The sequence below is a fragment of the Natrix helvetica genome (assembly GCF_964273705.1).
Source record: "Natrix helvetica genome assembly, chromosome: 8".
Lineage (NCBI taxonomy): Eukaryota > Metazoa > Chordata > Lepidosauria > Squamata > Natricidae > Natrix > Natrix helvetica.
The window spans coordinates 24,720,319-24,746,380 of NC_138559.1; the positions used below are offsets into that span (position 1 = coordinate 24,720,319).

At 43.3% G+C, this 26,062-nt stretch overlaps 1 protein-coding gene across 3 annotated transcripts in view; it reads right to left on the bottom strand.

The window, feature by feature from the left end:
• GRIK4 (glutamate ionotropic receptor kainate type subunit 4) overlaps positions 1–26,062 on the bottom strand; it is a 291,990-nt gene that overhangs the window by 60,304 nt on the left and 205,624 nt on the right. For all 3 annotated transcript variants that reach the window (XM_081961107.1, XM_081961106.1, XM_081961108.1), the window contains 2 exons: positions 21,456–21,509; positions 7,116–7,277 (listed from right to left, as the gene is read on the bottom strand). In XM_081961107.1, coding sequence (XP_081817233.1) covers positions 7,116–7,277; positions 21,456–21,509 — 216 coding nt within the window. The remainder of the gene's footprint in view (positions 1–7,115; positions 7,278–21,455; positions 21,510–26,062) is intronic.

The window sequence follows — 26,062 nt, forward strand, 5'->3', positions numbered from 1 at the left end:
GTGCTTTTCCAAGAACTAACTGGACTTTCTGGTTTTTTTTTCTGTGAAGACATTTTGCTTCTCATCTAAGAAATTACTTCAGAGCTGATGGACTTTAGCTCTGATTAGAGCTGAAGAAGCTTCTCGGATGAGAAGCGAAACATCTTCAAAGAAAAACCAGAAATCCCAGTTGACTCTTGGAAAAGCACCTTTGGAAGTAAAAGAACAAAATACTTTGCACAAATTCCTCAGCCTTTTTCCAGGTCGATCAGATTTCCAGGGATTGTTCTGAATGCTACGTGGAAAAAAAATCCAAGGTCAAACCAACCAGCAGCAGGTTAAAAACCAAATTTATCTTGGTGGGCCTCCATTCTCTGTCATTGTGCCCGTTTCATGACTTATGATCTTCAAAGTTCTTTGAGTCGACGTTTTCACATCTTCTTCTCTTCTCCTCTTTTTTGTGCTGTTAACGATCTCTTATTAGTGTCCACAAATGGCGCTTGTAGATCTTAATGAAGCATATGACAATATTGATTGGGATTTTCGACTTTGCAGCTTACAAACATTTGCTTCAGTTCTTAGATTTTTGAAAAAAATCTTGTGTCCACTGTCTTGTGTGTGTGTGTTTTTCCCCAAATTTTATTAGACAAGATGATCAAGGGCAGTTTCCCGAGAAGCAGAATTATAGACCTTTAGGATTTAGAGAAAATGTTCTACAGCAGAACATTGCTCAAGGCAATGGAGATGCCATTAACAAATCCTAACAATTTTCTATCCATCACCTCCTTCCAGGCACATCAAATTTAGGGAGGGGCAGGGAGCAGGAGAAGGATTTCGGCGCATGGAACAGAAATTCAGTATCTAAAGCATAAATGCTACCCTGTTTCCCTGAAAATAAGACCTCCCCGTATAATAAGCCCAATCGGGCTTTTGAGCGCATGTGTTAAAATAAGCCCTCCCCAAAAATATTGCACACAGCAGCAGCCATGAGTATGGGAGATATATAGTCAAAATAACATTCCTTTCTTAGGGAGTCAAGGACACCTTGCCCTGCAGCTGCGATGGTGTGATTGGGAGGCATCTCCAGCTTTGGACGGTGCTTTAATTGGACCATGTGATGGACATGTGGGTGCTGGGCAGGGATGTGGACTTTCTTTTGGGTGGGGAAAACCTGGAAGCTTTCAGATTCGGGTTTTCCCCGATGTGCCAATAGGATATCTCTAATAAAATGGAATAGAATGAGAAAAGTCAAGTCTCAGAGTCTTCTTTTGTTGAGTGTGACTTGGAACCCTGACATGGCCATACATATTCCGGTTGACCTCATGTGTCTTGCTGAAAGAGAGTCTATGACAACTCATAACTCACCACCAACTTCTCATGGCCAATTCACTGTGGGACAACTTGCCGTGGCCAACACGCCACGAGACAACTTGCCACGGAACAATTCAATGCAGGATTAGTTCCTTTTATTATTCATCAAAGGATTACGAAAGTGGGTAGTCGTAGGAATGATTTCATTTGATACAAGGGTTGAAATAACATTGACAAAAACACAGTCGACAAAAATAGATGGAACTAGGGGAATCCTGCAGTGAGTTGTCTCAGGGCAATTTGGCTGGGATGAGTTGGTCACAATGAATGACCCATGCCCAGTTGGCCTTGGAGAGTTGTCCCATTCCACCAAAAGAACCTCCTTGACATCTTTCTGTCTTCTCAGCGAGAACCACATCGCCTCCTTGGTCTGGATCGTTTAACTGCCAGCTCCCTCCGCCACTATTTATCTGTTACTCTTATTTAAAGCAATAAAGCAATTTGGGATTCAGAGAGAATGGCAGCCAATTAAGTTGTATTTCTCCATAAGGAGGCGATTGTGTCGATCGCCCCCCCCGGCTCTTCCAGCCATTCAATGGGTGTGAAATATGTCTTCTCTTACTTCCCCCCCCTTCAACCTTAGATTCAGTCATCACCATTTTAGAATTCTCGTCTCTTCTCCGCTGACACTAACAGTCCACCTGCAAATGTCTCTTCATTGCTCATTAGCGCATATTGTTTCAATGCCCTTTGTTTTCATTTTGGGTTTCTTGAACTCTGACCAATTCAAGTGAAATGAATTCAGAGGTGCAAGGAATGTGGCTGTCTACAAAAATTTGTTTAAATTCTTCTTCATGTGACGTGCCCAGACTTTGACCTAGAACTCCAGGAGGTGTCCAATCCATCTATATATATAATAATGGCTCTGTGTGTGTGTGTGTGTATGTATGTATGTTCCAGCATAACTCTGGACCGCATTGAGCAATTTCAACCAAACTTGCTACACAGATGAATTACTTTCTGGAGAAAAATACTGTGGGGGTAAGACAACCCTAACACCCCTTGGTGTGTGTGTGTTCTGTTAAGATACAGTCTGTTGTCCCTTAAAATGGCTTCTACTGTACTGCCGTAAAATGCCTTCTACTGTACAGTGCAGTGGAGTTGCCATGGTAATGGCTTCACAGTACTCCACAAGGGAGCTCCCTTTGGTAAGGGGGAAAATCCAACATTAGAAATTATGTTTGGTCGGGACATTTCCCCCCTATCAATAAATACCGAGGCAACACCGGGTTATAGGCTAGTGTATAATAAAGTGGAATCATTATATCCCATGATTTAGAAAGTAAATTTCTCTTCATGCTGCCTTTTTATTTGGCAGCCAGATCACACACCTAACTCATCTTTAGTAACCAAGTATGTGAAAAGTTATCTTTCATTATGCTTTTATAACTCTGCATGACCATGAGGAGTTCAAAGGAACTGCTAAGGAGAAGAAACTAGGAACATAACCAACCTTGTAATCAACAAGGAATCTAATCTGTATCTACAGAGATCGATGGCGGAGGTCTTCGAACTAAAGAATAAAGTTGGTTGAAGTGGTAACAGTATTAAGAAGTCAAGAAACCTCTTGTAGGTCAAGCAATTTCACTGAAGAAGCAGATTAGGAAGGCTATTGACGCTGTTGAACTTTAGTTTTGGAGAAGGCTCCTGAGAATACCACGGACAGTCAAGAAAACAAATCAATGAATCCCTGAACAAGGTCATCCAAAGTTCTTGCTCGAAGGACAAATGACTGGATTTGAATTATCCATCCTATTCAGACACATGATGCAAAGACCCAGCTCCCTGGAGGAGTCTCTAATGCTGGGAATGGTGGAAGAGAAGAAGACGACAATCAGCAAAAAGGGATGGACTTTGTTACAGTGGTGATGGGTGCATCATGAGAAGACACCAAGTGATGGACAGAAAAAAAAATCGATCCAAGTGGTTGCTAAGAGACGACACTGACTTGATGGCACATGATCAATCAATTTCTTCTGGCAGCTCAAATTTGAGGTTCTTAGTAACCTAAGGATTTTATAGTCCTTCTGTTGAAATAACCTCTCCTCCTCCTCCTCCTCCTCCTCCTCCTCCTCCTCCTCCTCCTCCTCCTCCTCCTCCTCCTCCTCCTCCTCCTCCTCCTCCTCCTCCTCCTAACCATTGTCTGTCCAAAGGAGGATGAAGTTGCCTTCCAAATATTTCCAGCCAATATGATCCTTAACTTTCTTTTGCCAATAGGATACACAATACTTGCTGATGTCATCAATCCATCTTGTTTTAGGTCTCTTTCACGGATGCTTTTGATCAAGTGGGATCCTCCATGAGCCACCGTGGTGCAGTGGTTAGAGTGCAGTACTGCAGGCTACTTCTGCTGACTGCCAGCTGCCCGCAATTTGGCAGTTCAAATCTCACCAGGCTCAAGGTTGGACTCAGCCTTCCATCCTTTCAAGGTTAATAAAATGAGGAGCCAGATTGTTGGGGGCAAATATGCTGACTTTGTAAACCGCTTAGAGAGGGCTGTAAAGTACTGTGAAGTGGTATATAGGTCTAAGTGCTATTGCTAGGTGTGAAGGAAAGAAGGAAGGAAGGAGCTGTGGTGGCACAGTGGCTAGAATGAAGAATTGCAGGCTAACTCTGCCCACAGCCAGGACTTCGATCCTGATCAGCTCAAGGTTAATTCAGCCTTCCATCCTTCCAAAGTTAATAAAGTAAGAACCCAGATTGTTGGGGGGCAAGAGGCTGACTCTGTAAACCGCTTAGAGAGGGCTGTAAAACCCTGTGAAGCGGTATATAAGTCTAAGGGCTCTTGCTATAGCTATTTTATCATTGCCTTGGTCCACCTGCCCTAAGTTCCTCTTGCTGTGTGACCCAACCCGTTTCCATTCCAATCCTTTTACTCTTTTTATCATATTGTATACTTTGTTCACTAATCCATATGTGTGGAATCCACATGTAACATGTAACAGGATCTATACTGAAAGATCACAAAGCTGCTTGCCCACTCAACGTTCATGTTCACGGACTATGACAAAGTAGACCTCTACTCATGACCACAACTGAGCCCAAAATTTCTGCTGCTAAGCAAGGCAATTGTCAAGCGGGTTTTGCCTCATTATACGACCTTTGCTGCCCGAGTTGTTAAGTGAATCACCGCAATTGTTAAGTTAGGTAAATCTGGCTTCCCCATTGACTTGGCTTGTCGGAAGGTGGCAAAAAGAGATCGCAGGACCCAGGCAAATGTCACAAACACACACCCGTTGTCCATCAGCTGAATGTGGATCACATGACTGCAGGGAGGCCACAACGGTCGTAAGTGTGAAAAATGGTCACAAGTCACTTCCCCCCCCAGTGCTGTTGTAATGTCGAGTGGTTGTTAAATCAAGGATTTCCTGTGCAGTCAAGATTTGGAAGTGTGAATGAAAGAGGCCATTGCATTGATTCCTTCTTAGTCAGACTTTCATAATAAAGCGAAACCTTCTCAACAATTACACATTCTGCATTCATCCTACCCTTCATAGGGAAGATACGTACCCTTTGGATGGCCCTATTTAAATAAATGCAGGCTAAAAAAAACCCCTCCTCCTTTTCTTTTGACAAAGTATGATTGTGCTGCTAAAACACTGATTTGAAAGCAAAGACAATTTAAACACAAAACGTTCACCCGCGCAGTTCTCTAAATGACCAAGTCCTTTAGCCCTATTTTTCTCTCTCTCTCTCTCTCCTAGGAAACCATCCTTGAAGAGCTCTCAATGTGTTTTTTTTTAAACTCCTACTTTATTGTCTCTCTGTGTACAAGAGAATGACACACTTGGCCCCCCAATTTAATGTGGAGAATTACGCGCTGTACCATTCCAATGGCACAATCAGGATTTCTGACACTAGAACAAGAACGAAGAAACAATTAATTACCAACATCTGTTTTCAACCCACATTTTAATTACCTAATTCTAGCCATCTGTAATTTTCAGCGCTTTTCCTTGAGTTTCCATTCCTTGGCTGTGTGATTCAGGGGAGACACGCTTGGAACAAGCAACACCCTAACATTTTCAGCAGAAAAAGTTCCATCATCTCGCAGCCAGATTTCCGTAGCTGCCCTAAACCTCCCTGTAAAACCCAGATCATCAGATCTGTCCAGGGTCCTGAAGGGAGAGCAAGAAGCAAGGGATGGAAACTAATCAAGGAGAGAAGCAACCTGGAACTAAGGAGAAATTTTCTGACAGGTAGAACAATTAATCGATGGAACTACTTGCTTCCAGAAGTTGTGAATGCTCCAAGAGCCATTTGGACCTGTTTCCCACAGAAAATAAAAAATACCGGGAGCCAAAAAACAAAGGAGAGGAAATGGGAAGAAGCTCTCCGCTCCCAGGCGCCCTGCTCAAAATCTGAATTTTAACAATCCCCCAGGGACCCACTGGGATAATTTAAACTGTTTTTGAAACAGCTCACATTTTCCATGCAGAGGAATGTAACGGCATGCTATACCAGCAAACAGGTAACTATCGCGCTCCCTGGCAATTTGGAAGTTGGCGTTGGAGTTAAGACAGGAGGCTCATTTTTTTTCATTAAGCTATTCATCTTTTAACCTCAGAGCTAATTTCCCCTAGATTTGTGCCTCATAGTAAATAGGCATATTCCTCCAGGAATGGAACCGCAAGGGAACAGTTTTGAGAGAAAGCTGATTTTGGGAGAAAGCAATGTGCAGCTTTCCCGCCCCCTTAATGCTATAATCTCTGCAAATCTCCAAAGCTACTTTGGTTTCTGGAAGTTCTAAAAAAGAAAAAAAAAACCTCATTGAGACCACATTGCCCATATTTCTATGCGACGCCTGGAAAAATCCCCGGAAATGCTAGCAAATATAAGAAAAGTACTGCATAATAAAACCAAACTTTTGCACAGATCAAGCTTGAGTCCCATTAAATTGGGATAAAACGTTTTTTTTTTAAAAAAAACTAGAACAAAACCTGCAAAATTGTCGCTGGTAAAAGCTCAAGAAAAGTCAGAGCACAAGAGAGAGAAACAGAGAGAGAAAAACAGAGAGAGAGAGAGAGAGAGAGAGAGAGAAACAGAGAGAAACAGAGAGAGAGAGAGAGTGAGTGAGACAGAGAGAAAGAAAGAAAGAAATAGAGAGAGAGTGAGAGAGAAATCAGAATATCTCTAAAGAAGTCTCAGCACCAGAACATATACAGCTAGTTAATTGGCCTATCGATTCTCAACTATTTAAGTTATCTTAATCATTTATGGGATGCTAGACTGCTTTAGGCTTGCAACAAGAGAAGAGAAGCGAAGAGAAGAGGGGGGAGGGGATGGGAGGAGTGGAGAGGAGAGGAGAGGGGGAGGAGAGGAGAGGAGGGAAGGGAAGGGAGGGGAGGGGAGAGGGGAGGGGAGGAGAAAAGAGAGGAGAGGAGGAGGGAGAAGAGGGGAGAAGAGAGGAAAGAAGAGAGGAGAGGAGGAGGGAGGAAAGAGGAGGGGAGAAGATAGGGGGAAGGACAGGAGAGGAGAGGGGAGAGGAGAGGAGAGAAGAGAATGGCTACTACAGAAAACTCTTGAAATTTCCAACTTGAAATCTGAAAAGAACGAGGAAGCGCAGCTCTTATTCTCACTTCCATCCTATCATCTAATTTGAGCGATGTAGGTGGGCAGAGCGGAGAAGTTCATTAAATTTTAGACCTTACATTTTTATTGAAAAAGGGAATCATCACTGAACCCCTTACCCCTTCTTTTCTCCCACCCAAGACCTCACAACACGGGACAGAGTGAGATGAGGACAGATGCATGGGTTTACTTACTGCTGGTCCAGTAAAAGGAATATGGTCACAATTCTCTAACCAGGAGTGGTTAAGACTTTCTGCAAATTCCTGGAAGAAAGGATGGGGTTGGTTGAAGATAGAAAACCCCATGATGTTCACTCGATCATCCATAAGGCTGTCCAGTTGCTGGAGAGAAAATTCCTACAGGAAGCCAAGGATCAAAAAAAAGAAGAATTAGTATGTTCCTCAATGCTCATTCGACAAGGAAAAAAATATATTTATTTATTTCATCAAGCGTGTATTCGATAACATATATAAGTATAAACATTGATTCTGAATGCATGAAGTGGATACGAATAAAAATAAATATTAGGACAGGGACAGCAGGCACGTTGGTGCGCTTATGCATGCCCCCTAAAGACCTCTTAAGAATGGGGTGAGGTCCACCGTAGACAGTTTAAGGTTAAAGTTTTGGGAGTTTGAGGATGTAACAATGGAGTCAGGTAGGGCATCCTAGGCATTCACCACTCTGTTGCTGAAGTCGTATTTTCTGCAATCGAATTTGGAGCGGTTTACCTCGCGTTTGTATTGATTGTGTGCTGGGGTATTGTCGTGATTGAAGCTGAAGTAGTCATTGATCAGTAGGACATTGTAGCAGATAATTTTATGTACTACGCTCAGGTCAGACCGAAGGTGGCATAGTTCTAAGTTGTCTAAGCCCAAAATGTTAAGCCCGGTGGCGTAAGGGATTCTGTTGTGAGCAGAGGAGTGGAGGACTCTTCTCGTGAAATATCTCTGGACTTGCTCAATTGTATTAATGTCCGATATGCAGTGCGGGTTCCAGACAGATGAGCTGTATTCGAGAATTGGTCTAGCAAAGATTTAGCTGTACAATATTACCAGAGAAGAAGCTACGCAAGATTAGGTTAAGAACTCTTAATGCCTTTTTGGCAATGTTGTTACATTGCCAAATGTAAAGTGGCTCTGGCACTTAGATCATTAGATATGAGTAGTCCTAGGTCCTTGACAGAGTGAGGGTCATCTACGAGGTCTTGTCCACCCAACTTGTATTTTGGGTTCTGATTTTTTTTTTTTGGCCAGTGTGTAAGACAGAGCATCTGTTGGTTGAGATGAAGGGAAGGCATTTCACCAACTGCAAAGACTGGTAAGGAATGTCAAGAAGATTCAACAGCTATTTATTTATGAACTCCTTCTGGGGGAAAAAAGAGAGAAAGAATTCAAAATCCTCATCTGTTGTAAACATGACCAGGAGGAAGTCATGTGTAACATGAAAACTGAGAAGGCCTTAGCCTCTGTCTTTATAAATCGCGGATGGACCCACTGGAGAATCCAAAGAAAAAATAATAAAGGTTCATCTTCATTTCACAAACCAGCACCGGGGACTGACCTTCACAGATCAAAGGAGGCATTAAAACTTCAATTTCTATGAGCCGTTACAAAACCGTGAAATAAATTATGATCCGGGTCAAGACAGAAATTTTACCCTCGTAAATCAGAAATGTAATGCTGGTTTTCTGTTGTTTGTTTTGCAACGGTGGCTATTATTCTAGCTTTTAAGCCAGATGGGGAAGACAAAGGCAATGACTGACAACTTATCGGTGATGGACAAACTTAAATCAGGAGCCTGACTGGGGATTTCTTTTTGGCTTGAGTTGCGTTATCATTAAGCAACATGAAAATTAGCGGCTGCATTATTGACGCGGCTTGAATGATGCGGTTTTTCGGTTTCCCAGGCAGGTTATTTATTTCCGCATAGCACATTGTCAACTTGTGGCACGAGGGCAGATGGCTAATGAGAGCCGGGGGCCTGGAGGGATTTCGTATGCAAAGAGTGTGACAAAAATTGTGCCAAACTAGCGCGATCTGTCTTTCTCCCTGGACAGACGCCGGAGGACCAAGGGAAAAAAAAAATCAAATCTGAGGGAAAACAAAGCTCTCTCAGGCCTAGCCAGGAATCTTGAGCAGAGTAGATTTGCAGAAAAAAACACAACTCCGAGTAGCAACCTCACAAAGAAAACCAGCCGAGAAACAAAAGTGACAATGCATTTGAATAGCTGGTACCCTGAGAAATCACTTACTTACAAGAAGACAAAAGCCTAAAACCAAACAGATTTTATGTCGTGGAGACTTCAATCAGGAGTTTAAAGCAAGAAGAATAGGATAGGATAGAATAGAAAATAGAATAGAAAATAGAATAGAAAATAGAATAGAAAATAGAATAGAAAATAGAATAGAAAATAGAATAGAAAATAGAATAGAAAATAGGAGTAAAGTAAAGTAGAGTAGAATAGAGTAGAGTAGAATAAATATTGGAATGTAGAGTAGAGTAGAATAGAATTAGAATAGAATGGAATAGAATTAGAATAGAATAGAATTAATAGAGAATAGAATAGAAATAAGAATAGATGATTAGATTAGATTAGATTAGATTAGATTAGATTAGAATAGAATAGAATAGAATTCTTTATTGGCCAAGCGTGATTGGACACACAAAGAATTTGTCTCTGGCGCATAAACTCTCAGTGTACACACAAGCAACAGGTGATAAATCATGATCATCGTAATAAAATATAAACAATTAGGGGGGTAAAGGACAGAATTTTTGGAAATAGTGGTAGGAATAAATAAAGGAGAAGATTTGTAACTCAGGGTTGAAATTGTGATAAGAGAGCTCCAGCCTCTGTCCTTTGGTGAGTTCACTAAATGCAGTTTCTTTTAATGCTTTGAATATCTTCTTCTCGGTTTTTATTGCAGCCCAGACCGAGCTGTGATTTATGAGCTCAGCTACTCCCCTTCCATCTGTTGGTTGTATATGCTTAGCATTCCTCAAGAGTTACTTTCTCAGCCTGTTTACCATCTCTGATACCTCCTTGTCCTAGGTCAGGAGAGGAAGGTAATAGGGCTGTGATGGTGAACCCGTGGTACGTGTGCCCTCTCTGTTGGCACATGCACCGTCGCCAGCTGCTCTTCAGCTGGAGTGCCGGAAAACAGCCTGAAAACAACCCCAAAATGCCCCCCAAATGTCCTGAAAATGGCCTGAAAAACAGCCAACACATAGGACATTTTTCTGGGCCATTTTCAGGCTGTTCAGGCAAATTGCTGAGAGGCAGAGGCAGATATTTTTCCTGTGTTTTCCTCCCCAAAATCTAGGTGTGTCTTATACTTCGGAGCGTCTTATACTCTGAAAAATACGGTAGGGGCCCTTCGGAGTCGATTTTCATCAGATCTGTGCCAATATGATATTTCCAATAAAGCGATTCCTTGAGGAATCCACCTACCTCGGGGTTTTTGCTTGTAATGGATCTATTACTTGGGACCCTGTATAAGGGCACCAGCGTGCCTACCGTTCCTGTGCTACTGTTTGTACTCATTTCCTTTGTTCATGTCCATGTTTATAGTGGTATCTGTTATCTTGTACATGTTTGACAAACTAAATAAATAAAATAAATAAAATAAATCTTGATTTCATCAGAGATTTTCCTGGCTCCATGTGCAACCCGCTTTATCAATCAGTGCAAGAGGTTTATTGGGAGGAGAGTTCTGCAGCTGATTAATATCCTTCTAATCATTTCTTAAGTGCTCATTTATGAGGGATTTTATGAGCTGATGAGGGGGCAGATTCCAAAACGGGAGACTGATGGAGATAATTCAGATGCTGCTGTCATAATGCGCATCCTCAAAAATTCTCTCTAATTTTTGCACCGGTTTCTTTTATCGTTTGCAGCTGATTTTGTGAAGCAAAGAGGATTAACGGTGTCTCGATTCTGGAATGGCGTGCCATTCCCGTTTCTTTTTTTCTGCAAATTTTCTGTTTTCTCATCCAGAAAAAAGTAATAATGTTCCTTAATCTCAATTAAAGGAAAAAAGAATTCCAAGCAAAATCGGTGAACCCTCCTTCCACATTGGAGTGGTAGAAACTACCCTAGGCCAGTATTTCTCATCCAGTTTCGGTCATCCAGTTTTGGTCACTACACTATAAAACCTCACCTCTTAGTTGAGACTCTAGAAAAAGTGCAGAGAAGAGCAACCAAGATGATTTAGGGGACTGGAGGCTAAAACATTGCAGGAACTGGGCATGGCTAGTCTAGGGAAGAGAAGGACCAGGGGAGACATGATAGCAGTCTTCCAATATTTAAAAGGCTGCCACAGAGAGAATAGAATAGAATAGAATAGAACAGAACAGAACAGAACAGAGTTCTTTATTGGCCAAGAGTGATTGGACACACAAGGAATTTGTCTTTGGTGCAGATGCTCTCAGTGTACATAAAAAGACAAGCTACATTCATCAAGTATCATGAGGTACAACACTTAATGATAGTCGTAGGGTACAAATAAGCAATCAGGAAGCAATCCATATCAATATAAAATGTAAGATGTAACAAAGTTACAGTCCTGCAGTCATAAGTGGGAGGAGATGGAACAATGAGAAGACTAATAGTAATAGCAATAGTAATGCCGCCTTAGTGAATGGCTTGACAGTGGTGAGGAAATTATTTGTTTAGCAGAGTGATGGCATTCAGGAAAAAAACTGTTCTCGGTGCCTAGTTGAAAGGAAGGGGTCAAGCTATTTTTCAAAGCACCTGAAGGCCAGACAAGGAATAATGGATGGAAACTGATCAAGGAGAGATTCAACCTGGAAATAAGGAGAAATTTTCTGACTGTGAGAACAATCAATTGATGGAATAGAAGTTGCATTCAGAAGTTGTGGGAGCTTCATCACTGGAAGCTTTCAAGAAGAGACTGGACTGCCATCTGTCAGAAATAGTGTAGCGTCACCTGCTTGGGTGGGGGGTTGGACTAGATGACCTACAGGGTCCCTTCCAACTCTGTTAATCTGAAATCTTCCTTGGAAACTTTAAGATATATATGGACTTCAACTCCCAGAATTCTCCAGCCAGCCTCCATCGAATTCTGGGAGTTGAACTTCATATATATCTTAAAGTTGCCAAAGAAACACTGATCTAAGGCAGAGGGTAATATACAATATTGTCAGTACAGGTAGTCCTTGACTTACAACCCCAACTTAGCTCAACATTTCTGTTGCAAAGTGAGACAGTTGTTAAGTGAATTTCATCCCATTGGATGACTCTTCTTGGAACAGTTGCTAAGTGAATCACTCCAGTTGTTAAGTTAGTAAGTGAATCCGGCTTCCCCATTGATTTTGCTTGTCAGAGGATCACAAAAAGGGACCACATGATCCTAGACGAGTGCAACAGCCATACATATGAGCCAGCTGCCCAGCATCCAAATTTTGATCACGTGATCATGGGGACACGGCCTTCAGTGTGAAAAAAATGGTCATGTCACTTTTTTTCAGCGACGCAACTTTGAATGGTCATTAGGTGAATTGTTATAAATTGGAGACTGCTTATAGTCGACGATCTCGCCATCCATCAAAGTTTGTGAAAAAGGATCTACTTACAAATATGCATTCCCATGATTGGCGCCTTCCCATCGACTCTCATACAAGAAATTGTCTTTGTTCTGACTTAGGCTTCTCGGGAAAGCATAAATCACAAACTTCGTCCCCCAAACCCTCTTTTTATTTAAACAGCTGTGAATTATGTTCCTTCACATCCCGTAATGATTCACAAACAGTCTGTAAATAGTCCGGCAGATGTTTGCTTAAGTTGCCGCAGTCTTTCAGGGTAAGCACCCACCTTTCTCTCCCTTGAAACGCTGCCGGAGAGCTAATTGCCGTTTAGTTTTGCAAGGCCAAACGTAGCACAGAGTCAAACAACTTCTCAGAGCTTGAACTGACTACATGAACTAATTGCTTCCTGCAAAGGCTCACATCCGTTTGCTCCTCTTTTATGTCTTATGGGAGGGGCCAATCATCTCCAAGCCTTACTCCCGAGTTGCCTTTTTTGTCTTAACTGTTCTTGCCTTCTGGCAGTTCTGTGCATTCGCACACTGGGAACAGGCTCAGACTGTTCTTCTGCCTCACTGATGTCAGACTCTGGAAACTCCAGAGACAGCACGTAACTACCAGATGGACCTGGCCCCCTCTCTGCCTCTGACACAGCCCTCATTCGAGCCTTCCCCAGACTCCAGGACTGGCCCAGGTTCCTCCCCAACCCTCCTCACTGTCCGAATCTGCTGCCAGCTCCGCAGGCCACCGGCAGAAATACAACAGTATTTCTTTTGGATAATACACATTCTTCTTTTTCAGAAGCCAAAGCCCTTCACTTACTACAAAATGCTAAGCTGCTAAATCAATTTATCATTCTTACGGCCGCCTGAAAAACATTGCCATTTATTTCCGAAATTGTACTAGATTACACTAAGTGCTTTATGACTTAAGAAAAAAAAGGAAAAAAAAGGATTGGCTTACTCGTTACATATTAACTCTGTCAATAACCGCAGAATAAACTGCAATTTAAAATTGCAAAAATCAATTTCCCCTTCCAAAAGCCAGTTGCCTTGATGTAGATGGGCTTGTTGTTGTTTTTTTAAAAAATTGATGCATCATTGTACACACACATTTTTTTTGAATCAATCCTGGCCTGGATAGTGTCCATTGCAAAAGTTCCAGAAATGGAAACATTTTGATCTTTTGTCCAGTTTTGACTCAGAAGTATTAAAAAAATTGGATTTCATCGGATTCGTTACATCTTTTTCTAAACTTTAGCTGACAGTTTAGCAAAATGGTGGCTCTCGACTTATGACCAGAATGGAGGCCAACGTTTCTGTTGCTAAGCGAGACAGTTGGTAATGGATTTTACCCTATTTTACGACATTTCCTGCAGCCATTGTTAAGTGAATCTCCGTAGCGGTGAAGTTAACAACACAGTTGTTGAGGGAATCTGGTTTCCCCATCAACTTTGCTTATCGGAAGGCGAATCCAAGGGGATCATGTGACCCCCCCAGGACACTGCAACCGTCATAACTATGAGTCAGTGGCCAAGCATCCAGATTTTGATCACGTGACGATGAAGATGCTGCAATGGTCGTAGGTGTGAAAAGTCACTTGTTTGATTGCCGTTGTAACTTCGAACAGCTACTAAATGAATAGCAACAAGTGGAGAATTAGGTGAGACTAATCGTGGTGCCCATAGACAGCCAGGTTAATAACCATGTTGTTAAGAGTACCTACATGGATTTTTGGGATGTGGCTTTCAAGCTTCAAGACACAATACAAGAACTAGAAAAATAAACAAAAACCCTGGAACAACAGTTGGAAATAGACAAAGAGAGTGTTGTGGCCCACCAGCAGCCAATGGAGTTGGTGGCAAATTCAAACAGTGAGGAGGTTGGGGAGGAAGAAGGGCCAGTCCTGGAGTCTGGGGAAGGCTCTGATGAGGGCTCTGTGTCGGAGGCAGAGAGTGGGCCAGGGCCCTCTGACAGTTATCAGCTGCCTTCGGAGTCAGAGATCATTGGGCAGAAGAACAGCTGGAGCCTGTTCCTGATGTGTGCATGTGCAGAGCTGTCAGAAGAAGGGAACAGTTAAGGAACAAGGGCCGACTTGGGAGAAAAGGCACAGGAAGACGGTGAATGGCTCCTCCCAGAAGGAATAAAGAGGAGCAAAAGGGGAGTGGAGTTTGCAGGAGACAATTAGTTCAATTCGTTAGTGTGAAGATCTGTTCCTGAATCCTTGCCAGGTAATTGCTGCTACAGAGTGGCGTTTGGAAAATATCAGTCTGGCAACTCTCCAAAGTCTATAATTGTGAAATCTCATGAAAGACTGTTTGCTGTGACTTTGCTGGAGAGGAATTCCCTTTAACTTAAATAAAAAAGGGTTTATCAGGACTAGGAGTCTGTTTCATGCTCTTGGGAAGCCTAGGTCAGAACAGGGGGAATTGTTGGAAGATTAATTGATTATCTGTATATTTAAAAGGGAGGATATTAACGTATTCTCCCTTTCAGATATATGGAGCAAGCAAGTTACAGAGATAAAGTGGATATAGTTATCCCGGAGGTGGAAGGGCAGAGTTTTGGAGGCCTGGGTGACTATTAATCTTCATTACTGCCCATGAAAATCCAATGCACTTCTACTCATTTCCTTTTGTGCTTTTCTTGGCGTTGGCCTCAACATTGAAGACATTCAGCACTGTGTTATTCCTGGGGAAAGTAGAGGTGGAATCGCTGTGTGAAGAGCAGCTGGGATCAGGCAGATCTCTAGCTTTCATTCTCCTGCATTTCTCACATTGCTTCAAATGTAAACTGAGAGCAAACCAGAGGGGGAATTCAGCAGATTCTGACCAGTTCTGGAGAACTGGTACCACAACTTTGGAGTAGTTCAGAGAACCAGTAAATACCACCTCTGTCTGGCCCTGCCCTCATCTATTCTCTGCCTCCTGAGTCCCAGCTGATCAGGAGAAAAATGGGGATTTTGCAGTATCCTTCCCCTGGAGTGGGGAGGGAATGGGGATTTTGCAGTATCCTTTCCTTGCCATGCCCACCAAGCCATGCTCACAGAACCATTAATAAAAAATGTTGAATCCCACCACTGGAGCAAACCCTACTTCCTTCTAGTATTGATAATGTTACCTAGTTGTGTAGTGAAACATCTGCACGAAAATAGCCAAGCTCAGGGAGAACCAAGGACCCATAGTCCTCCTCCTCTCTCCTTCCTCCTCCTCCTCCTCTCTGCAACCCCACTTCCTTCTAGCACTGATGATATTATCTAGTTGGATGATGAAACATGTGCAAGAAAACAGCCAAGCTCACAGAATACCAAGGACCAGAAAGGATGTATCTAATGGATAATCATACCTTTGACCAAATTGCTTTGCGTATAGAGCCTTCTGATAATGGACATCTTACATTTAAGCCTCCTCCTCCTTTCCACAAAGCCTACTTCCTTCTAGCACTGATGACATTGTCTACTTGGGTAATGAAACATCTGCAAGAAAACAGCGAAGCTCGGAGAGCACCAAGGACCCCACTGTTCAACCCTGAGCCACCAATGTCCTCTTGCTACCAGAAATTCTCTCTCGGTACCAAGTTCAAATCCATCCCCAGTCATGGAAGCTCAAAATGGTCACCTTGGGTCATTTCTCTCTCCTGGCCTCAGACCTTAAGTGGTGGGGGAAGAAAATAGCAACATGGGTACCCATGACCCACTGAATTCCAGTGGGGGAAAAAAAGCAGGATGGAAACCGATTAAACGAATGAATCAGGGGTCCCCAAACTTGGCAACTTTAAGACTTGTGGACTTCAACTCACAGAATTCTCCAGCCAGCTATTCTGGGAGTTGAAGTCCACAAATTATCAAGTTTGAAGGCTTCTGAAATAAATATTCATCTGGGTTCCTGGCAGCTCTGATCTTCCAATGGGCACTGTGATTTTGTCTCCTGTTCTCCACCAGCAATGATGCTTGTTTTTGTTGCCTGAGGTTTTTCTCTCCATTGAGCTGTCTAATTAGGAGGATTTAAAATCAGGATGACTCACCATCTTGATGGAAGCCAGCCAGCCAGCCAACCAGCCAGCTAGCCTGGCACCTTCCCCAAACCCCACAACAATGCAGCCATAAAGCCAGGAGTGAAATCCTCCCGGTTCGGCATGGTTTGGCCGAACCGGTAGGGACAATTGTCCTAGCTTCTGTGAATCGGTAGTAAAAAAAAAAAGAGCTTCAGAGGATCGTGCAGCTTAGCTGTGAGCTGCGTGATCCTTGGAAGCTTTCCCCCCACTTTTTAAAGCATTCCCCTCCCCCCCCGCCGATTCGGTAGAACCGGCAGGGAAAAATGCTTTAAAAAGCTTTTTTAAATGCTTCCGACGATCGGGCGGCTCAGCTAAGCTGTGTGATCCTCGGAAGCTATTTTTAAAAGCTTTTTAAAGCATTTCCCCCCTGCCGATTCTCCCGAATCGGTGGGGGAAAATTGCTTTAAAAATCTTTAAAAATAGCTGAAAGTGAAAAAAAAGGTGGCCACGCCCACCCAGTCACATGACCCCAACACCACCACCAAGCCACGCCCACAGAACTGGGGGGGGCATGATTTCACCACTGCATAAAGCCTAATGGCCATCCAGTGCAGGTTATGAGGGAAACGGGACGGAAGGAGTCGGGAATCAGGAGTAACTGCCGCCTCCGACTTTTCTTTTTCAAACGCGAAGAACTGATCTTCAAAACATTTTCCCAGGACGGCAAGCACAGTGCTGGCCTCCTGACCCCTTGTATGACTGCCACCTTCCCATGTTAATCTTCATATTCTTAAATTTAAATTTATAATAGTGCCTCTCTTTTGGATGACCGGCTTCTCCCACCCCCCTTTTAAAAAAAAAGTTTTTTATTTTTTATTCTCTTACATACAATCATAAGTATACATTCACATAATTGTTATTGTTCTTTACATTTGTCATTCTTATGCATTTGTTATTCCATTTAATAGGTTGTAATATACAATTTGGGTTGCTTTATTTTCCATCCCTTCCGCCTGTTGTAACAGCATCTTATTTTCCCTTTCTTTTCTCCTAATCTATCTGTCTATCTATACTAAATATATAAGAATATGTTCAAGAGCGAGATATAAAGTGTGTATGTGGGGAGGATAGTTAGGATAGATTAGCGAAGGAAAGGGAATAAGGAATGATACTAAATTATATTTGGGTTTGTGGAAATACCATCCCAAGAAAACATAAATGAGATTTGAAAGAGACACCTATAACAGCAGGAAAAAAAGGGAGAGAGGAGAAGAGAGGAGGGAAGGAAAAGAGAGGAAAGGAGAGGAGGGTGGAAGGGAAAGAAAGAGAAGGAGAGAGGGTAGGAAGGGGAAGAGTAAGAGTAGGAGTAGGGGAGAGGTAAGCGAAGAAGGAAGGGGAAGGAGAGAAGGAAGGCTTCTCCGCCACTTTGAGTACCTCTCTCCTCCCGGCCCTTCGACTGAGATGGACCTTCCACCATCTGCTGTCCCAGAGAACCTGTCAACTTGATTTTATGTCTCATTTCCCCCCTCCCCCTCCCTCGTTAGGCCTTGATTGGGATCATTAGTGACTTGATAATCCCTCTAGATTTATTAGCTTAAATAGCTTCACTCCCATCTCCTGTCTGCGTTTAAATATTGCTTAATTCCCATCAATCTCTCTTCCATCTGTCCAAGTTTCCATCCAGCGACTCTTTTCTTTCCTAATTAACCCCATCAAGACTGAACTGAGGTGAGAATTAGATTATTTCGATAAACTAATCAATACAAAAGAGGAAGAAAATTAAGGCCACTTTGTTTACAACCAGCCTCTGTTTTAGAATTCTCCTTGCAATAAACATTAGACTTCTAACCGAGGGTCTACAGTTTGGCCCAATAAAGTTGATCGTGGGCATTATTAAAGTGATTCTGAAGCAAACAAACAAACAAACAAACACATTTGTTTGTATTAAGTTAAGTGCTGCTGTTGATGACAGAGAAGCACAATTTCTAAGCCATGTCATGGAAGAGAACCGCCTTGGAGTGACTGTGACAATGGTCTCCTGCCTTGCACCACCAGCAACACAACTAATTAGAAGTACTTTGCTTCAAGCCAAGGATGACAATTTGATTTGTAGGGGAAATGTGCCCAAACCTAAGTACCAGCCATGTTCAGAATAGTGTAGAGTAGAGTAGAGTAAAGTAGTAAAGGGTAGGGTAGGGTAGGGTAAGGTGAGTAGAACAGAACAGAACAAATATTGGAATGAAGAGTAGAATAGAGTAGAATAAAATAGAATAAAATAGACTAGAATAGAAGTAGAACAGAGTAGAGTAGAATAGAGTAGAACAGAACAGAACAAATATTGGAATGAAGAATAAAGAGTAGAGGAGAGGAGAGTACAGTAGAATAGAATATATTGGATAGAATAACAGAGTTGGAAGGGACCTTGGAGGTCTTCTGCCCCCCCCCCCCCCCGCTGGTCCAAGTCATAAAATGGGGCAAAACACCCACTCAACAACTGCTTCACTTAGCCACCTAAATTTGAGGCTCCATTGTGCTTGTTAAGTCAAGGATTACCGATAGTGGTGTTTTCCAACCTTGGCAACTTTTTAAGATGTGTGGACTTCAACTCCCAGAATTCCCCCAGGGGGAATTCTGGGAGTTGAAGTACACACATCTTAAAGTTGCCAAGGCTGATAAACATTACTTTAGAGCAGTACCCTACTTCCTAATTTCTTGACTTTAGGCATGCCTAAAAGACAAGAAAATGGTGAGAAAGCTGACGAGGAACAAAGAGAGTCCCAAACGTTAGAAGAAGTCCACCCAAACCGGAGCCTTTGGAGGGCGGGAAAAAAAGCAGATCTTTTGGTGATCTTCTGAACTGCCGATAGACCCTCTTCATCTGCTGCTCCGACCCTAAGACCCTCCCAAGGAGGTCTTTTTCTCCTTCTTGCTGATCCATTCCTCCCTCCAATTCAGATGACTGCAGCTTCCATCTTCTTTCCATCCGTCTCTTCCACCCAAATATCAGCATACTCCCTGTTCCTCTCAGCAAGCACGCACACAACCTTGCTCAAACACACACACACACACACAACATAAATATTCATTGAAATTATAGAAACTGATCATCACCAAGGTTAGAAGGCAATTCTTATTAGTCACATCATCGGTCCCCTTGCATCCAAAGCAACGGAGAATTCATTAACTCTAAACCTGCATTAGTGAAAAAGGTGCCTCATCTCATCTGGATTATTTCAGGAGATGACTGTTCTCCGCTTTCTCCCACCCTTCCAGCTCTCTCGAATCATCTACCTGGGATACAGGTAGTCCTCGACCTGCAACGATTCATTTAGTGACCATTGTGTTCTGACCTAGGCTTCCCCAGCAGCACCAAGCCGAGTCCTTGTCCTGATAAACCCCTTCTATTTAATTTACGGTGAATTCCTCTCCAGCAAAGTCTTTTCTCTCCCACAGTCTTTCAAGATAGTTCATAATCACCGACCTTGATCAGGCTGGGAGAGTGGCCGGTCCGATATCTTTCAGACGCCGCAATGCTTGGCAAGAATGCAGGAATGAACTAATGGCCTCCTGCAAACTCCACTCCCCTTTTGCTCCTCTTTTATTCCCTCTGCGAGGGGCCATTCATCCTCCACCTGTGGCTTTACTCCCAAGTCGACCCCTGTTTCTTAGCTGCTCCCTTCATCCAGCAACTCTGCGCATGAGTACCCTGGAACAGGCTCCAGCTGTTCTTCTGCCTCACTGATGTCTGACTCTGAAGGCAGCTGATAACTGGCATACGGCTCTGACCCCCCCCCTCTGCCTCCGACACAGAGCCCTCATCAGAGCCTTCCCCAGACTCCAGGACTGGTCCATCTTCCTCCCCAACTTCCTCATTGACTGAGTCTGCTGCCAGTTCCATTGGCCTCTTGTGGGCTACAACACATTGGAAGCTACGATGGCACTGAACAGAGCGAGTTAGGACTATTTTTCCCACTTAGGATGGTCACAGCCTCTCCATGGTCATGCGATTTATATTCGGATGCCCGACAACTGACTCATACTTATGATGGTTGCGGCATCCCAGGGTTACGTGATCCCCTTTGGCCACCTTCTGACAAGCCATCAATGGGGAAGTCAGATTTGCTTAACAACCAAGTTATTAATTTAACAATCAAAGGGATTCAACATCGTAAAATGGGGCAAAACTCACTTTTTCAGTGCTGTTGTAACTTTGGTCACTAATTGACCTGTTGTAAGTCAAAGACTCCCTGTATTTTATAACTGTTCCATTTTTAAGGGGGGTAAATCCAAACTCTGCAGGCCATCTTCTTTTTAGAATGGAGTAGAGTAGAGTAGAGTAGAGTAGAGTAGAGTAGAGTGGAGTAGAGTAGAGTGGAGTGGAGTGCAGTGGAGTGGAGTGGAGTGGAATGGAATGGAATAGAATAGAATAACAGAATTGGAAGGGACATTGGAGGTCTTCTAGTCCAACCCCTTACTCAGCAGGAAACCCGATGCCGTTTCAGACAAATGGATATTCAACATCTTCTTAAATACTTCCAGTGTTGGAGCATTCACATCTTGTGGAGGCAAATTGTTCCACTGATTCATTGTTCTCACTGTCAGGAAATTTCTCCTTAGTTCTAAGTTGCTTCTCTCCTTGATTAATTTCCACCCATTGCTTCTTGTTCTACCCTCGGGTGCTTTGGAGAATAGTTTGACTCCCTCTTCTTTGTGGCAGCCCCTGAGATATCGGAACATTGCTATCATGTCACCCCTAGTCCTTTTAATCAAATCAAACTAGACATACCCAATTCCAGCAACCGTTCTTTACATGTTTTAGCCTCCAGTCCCCTAATCATCTTTATTGCACTTCTTTTCTCTCTATTTTGTCCTCTTCCTCCACCCCTTAAAGGTAGCTCCATAGCTGGAACTCAAACTCAACACCCTCTCAACTGGAACCGACCAGTTTTCATCCATCAGACACTTTAGAGGGGAAACAGGAAAGAAAATGCTTACCAGATTAGTGAAGATGTATGTATAATAGGCTGACACCATTCCCAGTTCAGCTGCCTGTAACGCAGAGGAGATGAGAAATCAAAGCACGGTTAAGTCACAGCCTGACAGATCCTTCCCGCTCTGCTCCATGCCTTCTAATTTGAAACTAAACTTGGGTATCTCTGAAAAGAGTTGGGAAGTCCAGACAGAAAATGCAGGGGGGGGGGGTTGCCTTTGAATTCCACTATTTTCAATGAGGTTTATTGTTAAAAATATTCATGACTGGGAGAGACATGGGAACAAGGTCAGCCAATGAATAGGCATAGCATCTAAGTCAGCCAATGGAAGCTTAAACAGATCTGAGTCTGTGCAGAGAATTGAAACAGAAACTGAAGCAGTCTGCTGCTCTAAGAAGTAAACTAGCACTCTGTCTGGGCTGGTCTGCTGAAATGAAGCTAATTGCTTGTGTTTGCCTGTAACTCTCCTGCCTTGCGTTTCTTTAGAAGAATCCCCTGTTGGTATTGTATATTTATTCATCTATTCTTATGTATATAAAGAAGTTAAGGAATCCTGCTGCATCAGTTATCTGTGTGTGCTTTCTGGATTTGAATTTATGCAACAAACTCTGACATTTACCATTCAGGAAAAAAAAAGTCCTCAGGATACTAAGGATAATGACTTAATGACCAACTCTACTCTTGGTTCTTGGTTCTGATGTCGGCCCTTCCATGCCGGGTGAATTTCTTCAAACAATATTGCAACCAAGAACATCTCTACTGCCTTAGAGGAGGTTTGAAGGAGACCCGGGCGAGAGCTGTCGGTATTTAATTAGGTTTTTTTCTCTCTCTCTGTCTCTCTGTGGGTAGAAAAAGTCCCCTATTCTTCCTCTACAGAGCTCATCCCTTTTTTCCTAAGCGCACCGTTGGAAGGGGCGGGACCCATAAAGCTAGGAAGGAGAACAAATGTTAGGATCATACCCCCTCCCAAGTCCTTCAAACACCACTTTCCAGTTTTGCAACCGCTCACTTCCCCTGGGATGGGAGCAGGACCGCCAGTTTTGAAGTCTGAGAAGACATAGAAAGTGTCCTGAAGCAAATGATGGCTTGTAATTGAACGTGTTTGTTTCTCTCTTTAGACGTTTGTCACCTGGATGGCTTTTTAAAAAAGAAGAAAGAAGAAAAAAACCCTATCACACGTTTCTGCACCACTGCAGGCAATGGTTTCAAATGGGCTGCACTTAAAAATATATTCACAAATGCAAATGAAGACTGCCTTCTCTCTCTCTTTCTCTCTCCTTCTCTCTCTTCCTTTCTCTCTCTTTTTCTCTCTCTGTCTCTGTTTCTCTCTATTTCTCTCTCTCTCTCTCTCTCTCTCTCTCTCTGTATCTCTCCGTCTCTCTCCGTCTCTCTGTCTCTCTATTTCTCTCTCTGTCGCTTTCTCTGTCTCTGTCTCTCTCTCTCACTCACACACCCACACAGGCATTGGGAGTAAAGTCACAAATTCTGAATATAATATGTACTTCATTTCAGTTTGTTGCAGATGCATATTGCAGATGAAGGGAAGGCAAAGGGAAACTAGGAGAATGACTGCTTGCATTGGCTTTTTTTTGGCTGCTGCCGCACACAACTTGCTCATATTTAACTGGTTGTCCACTAAGACTCCAAGATCCCTCTCTCAGTCATCCTACGTAGGCATCGCCATATCCTACATACGGGCCTCCCTTTGAAACCTGAAAGGTTTATCTGGTAGCTGCTTGGCTTTTTTTAATAGGAACCCAGATAAAAACCTTGGTTTCAGATTTTCTCCCAAGCTCAGCTCCAAAGGTTGGTCTTTACCTTATCCTCTAAGTAGCCCATGGCTAGATTATGAACACATGGTTGAGGTTGCCTGCTTCCCCAGATTCCTCGGATGGCAGATATAATGTTGGATTATTATTGTTTTACTGTTGTGCTGTAAAATGAGCTACCTCTTTGTTGCTTTCCCCCCTCTGTTAAATTACCTTTCAGTTCTCGCTGTGCATTTCTGGGCTGGAAGAAAATGCTTGGGGGGGGGGGGGGGACATTACAGAAGCTCTTCACCTGTTTTTAGGCAAGATGCAACATGAGCCTGCTTGTTACCAAGGAGCTCACTTGTCTTATTTTGCCAGCCTCGCCTTATACGCCTGTTGACTTTGCATAATCCAGAGCCCAGCTGGGAAAACACACTTTACTCCTGCTGCGTTTTGTCTCACGGACACACACTGTTTGCACAGGGCCGCAACTGCCAAGGAGAGCCCGAATAGAAGAGGGTGAAAAAAAAGGGGGAACACCAAGAAAGATTCCCAGATGGCCAACGTGATTTCTTGTCCCACCGATTGCTTCAGATCATGTGAGGTGCTAATACCTCTCTATAAAGCCTCGGTAAGATCATACCTAGAACACTGCATCCAGTTTTGGCCATCACGCTATAAAAAAGATGTTGAGACTCTTTTTTGGTAGACAGTTTAAGGTAAAAGGTATGGGGGTTAGAGGAACATGATAGCAGTCTTCCCATGTTTGAGGGGCTGCCACAGAGAGGAAGGGATCAAGCTATTTTCCAAGGCACCCGAAGGCCAGACAAGGAATAATGGATGGAAACTGACCAAGGAGAGATTCAACCTAGAAATAAGGAGAAATTTCCTGACAGTGAGAACAATTAACCCGAACAATGAACTTCGGAAGTTGTGGGACCTTCATCACTGGAGACTTTCAAGAAAAGACTGGACTGGCATCCATCAGAAATGGTGTAGGGTCCCCTGCTTGAGTGTGGGGTTGGACTAGATGACCTACACAAGGTCCCTTCCAATTCTGTCAGTCTGTTATCTGTTAACTACCTGACGATCCTGATAATGAAGAGACCAGTCCTCTCTTGACCAAGTGTGGCCTCCACAGAGAGGACCATTGGTTCCATGGTTGAGACCATGGTTCTCAAAAGGACCATTGGTTGAGCCATCCTTTCAAGAAGATCGGATCAGACAAGACCAGACCTGAAACTGCCACAACTATATCAGCTGATTTTATTCTTTCCCCCAGACAATCTCCTGTAAGCATCTCCAGATTAAATGAACCAAATGACGAAGCCAAGGTTTTAAGTAAAATCCATGTGTCACTCTTTCAATCTTGAAGGGCTTTACGCTGGGCAGGAGAGGAGGAAAAAGCTCCAAGAAAGGACGAGGAAGAGGCACAGGCCTCCCAAATCTCATTGGTTCTGTCGCCGCGCATTGTGCGACATTGCTATGGCAACCGGATAAAGGAGTAGCCTTCAATACTGAGGATTCATTCAAATCCTTTATTAACTTAGCAGAGAGAGAGAGAGCAGAGAGAGACGGAGCAACTGAGAAACCCCATATCTTGGCTCTGATTTCCCACACTGAACACAAGCCATCAAGGGGTTGCAAACAAAACCCGCCTTTGATTTCGACGTGCACGCATGCGCAACCTCTGACACTTGTCCCGTGAGCTGGGTGCTTAAAACAGTGCTGTGCTGTTCTTAGGAGATGCCGTTCCTTGACCAGCATCTAGACAAAGAATCAGGCAAATATTATTGGCGTTTGACTTGGCTCCGTGGATGCGAGACCCCCAGGCCTCTGCAGCTGTGTTGACTGATCAGGAGAGCGACTTTGCAGTCTAACAGAATAACAGAGTTGGAAGGGACCTTGGAGGTCTTCTAGTCCAACCCCCCGCTCAAGCAGGAGACTCTATGACGTTCCAGACAAATGGTTGTCCAAACTCTTCTGAAAAACCTCCAGTGTTGGAGCTTTTACAATGTCTGGATGAAAATTGTTCCACTGGTTAATTGTTCTCACTCTCAGGAAACATCTCCTTAGTTCTAAGTTGTTTCTCTCTTTGATTAGTTTCCATCTGTTGCTTCTTGTCCTGCCTTCAGGTGCTTTGGAGAATAGTTTGACTCCCTCTTTTTTCTGGCAGCCCCTGAGAAATTGGAACACTTCATATGTCTACAATTCCACAACTTTGGAAGGGAACCGTTCCACCAATTAGGTTTTTAAGAAGAGACTAGACACACATTTGTCTGAACTGCTTTAGGATCTCCTTTCCAGTTGGATTGTGCACTTAAATACACGTGCCTTAATTACACGAGGACAACACTTTTAAATAGGATTGACTGCGCGTCAAAGGAGCTCTCAGTAGAATATTCTAGAAGCTTGCTTTCTGGGTGCTGGTGACCATCTCTAAGAAGAGCTCCATGGCACAGGTCTGGTTTTCTCAGGGACCACCTAGTCCTGCTCATCCTTTACAATCAGGTGGAAGGGGCATTTGGAGGCCATTTCAAGATGAAGCTTCTCAGGGGCTGCCACAAAGAAGAGGGAGTCAAGCTAGTCTCCAAAGCACCTGAAGGCAGGACAAGAAGCAATGAGTGGAAACTAATCAAGGAGAGAAGCAACTTAGAGAACTAAGGAGAAATTTCCTGACAGTTAGAACAATTAATCAGTGGAACAGACGTTGCCTCCAGAAGTTGTGATTGCCCCAACACTGGAAGTTTTTAAGAAGATGTTGGATATCCATTTGTCTGAAGTGGTGTAGGGCTTCCTGCCTGAGCAGGGGGTTGGACTAGAAGACCTCCAAGGTCCTTTCCGTTATTCTAAACTTCTA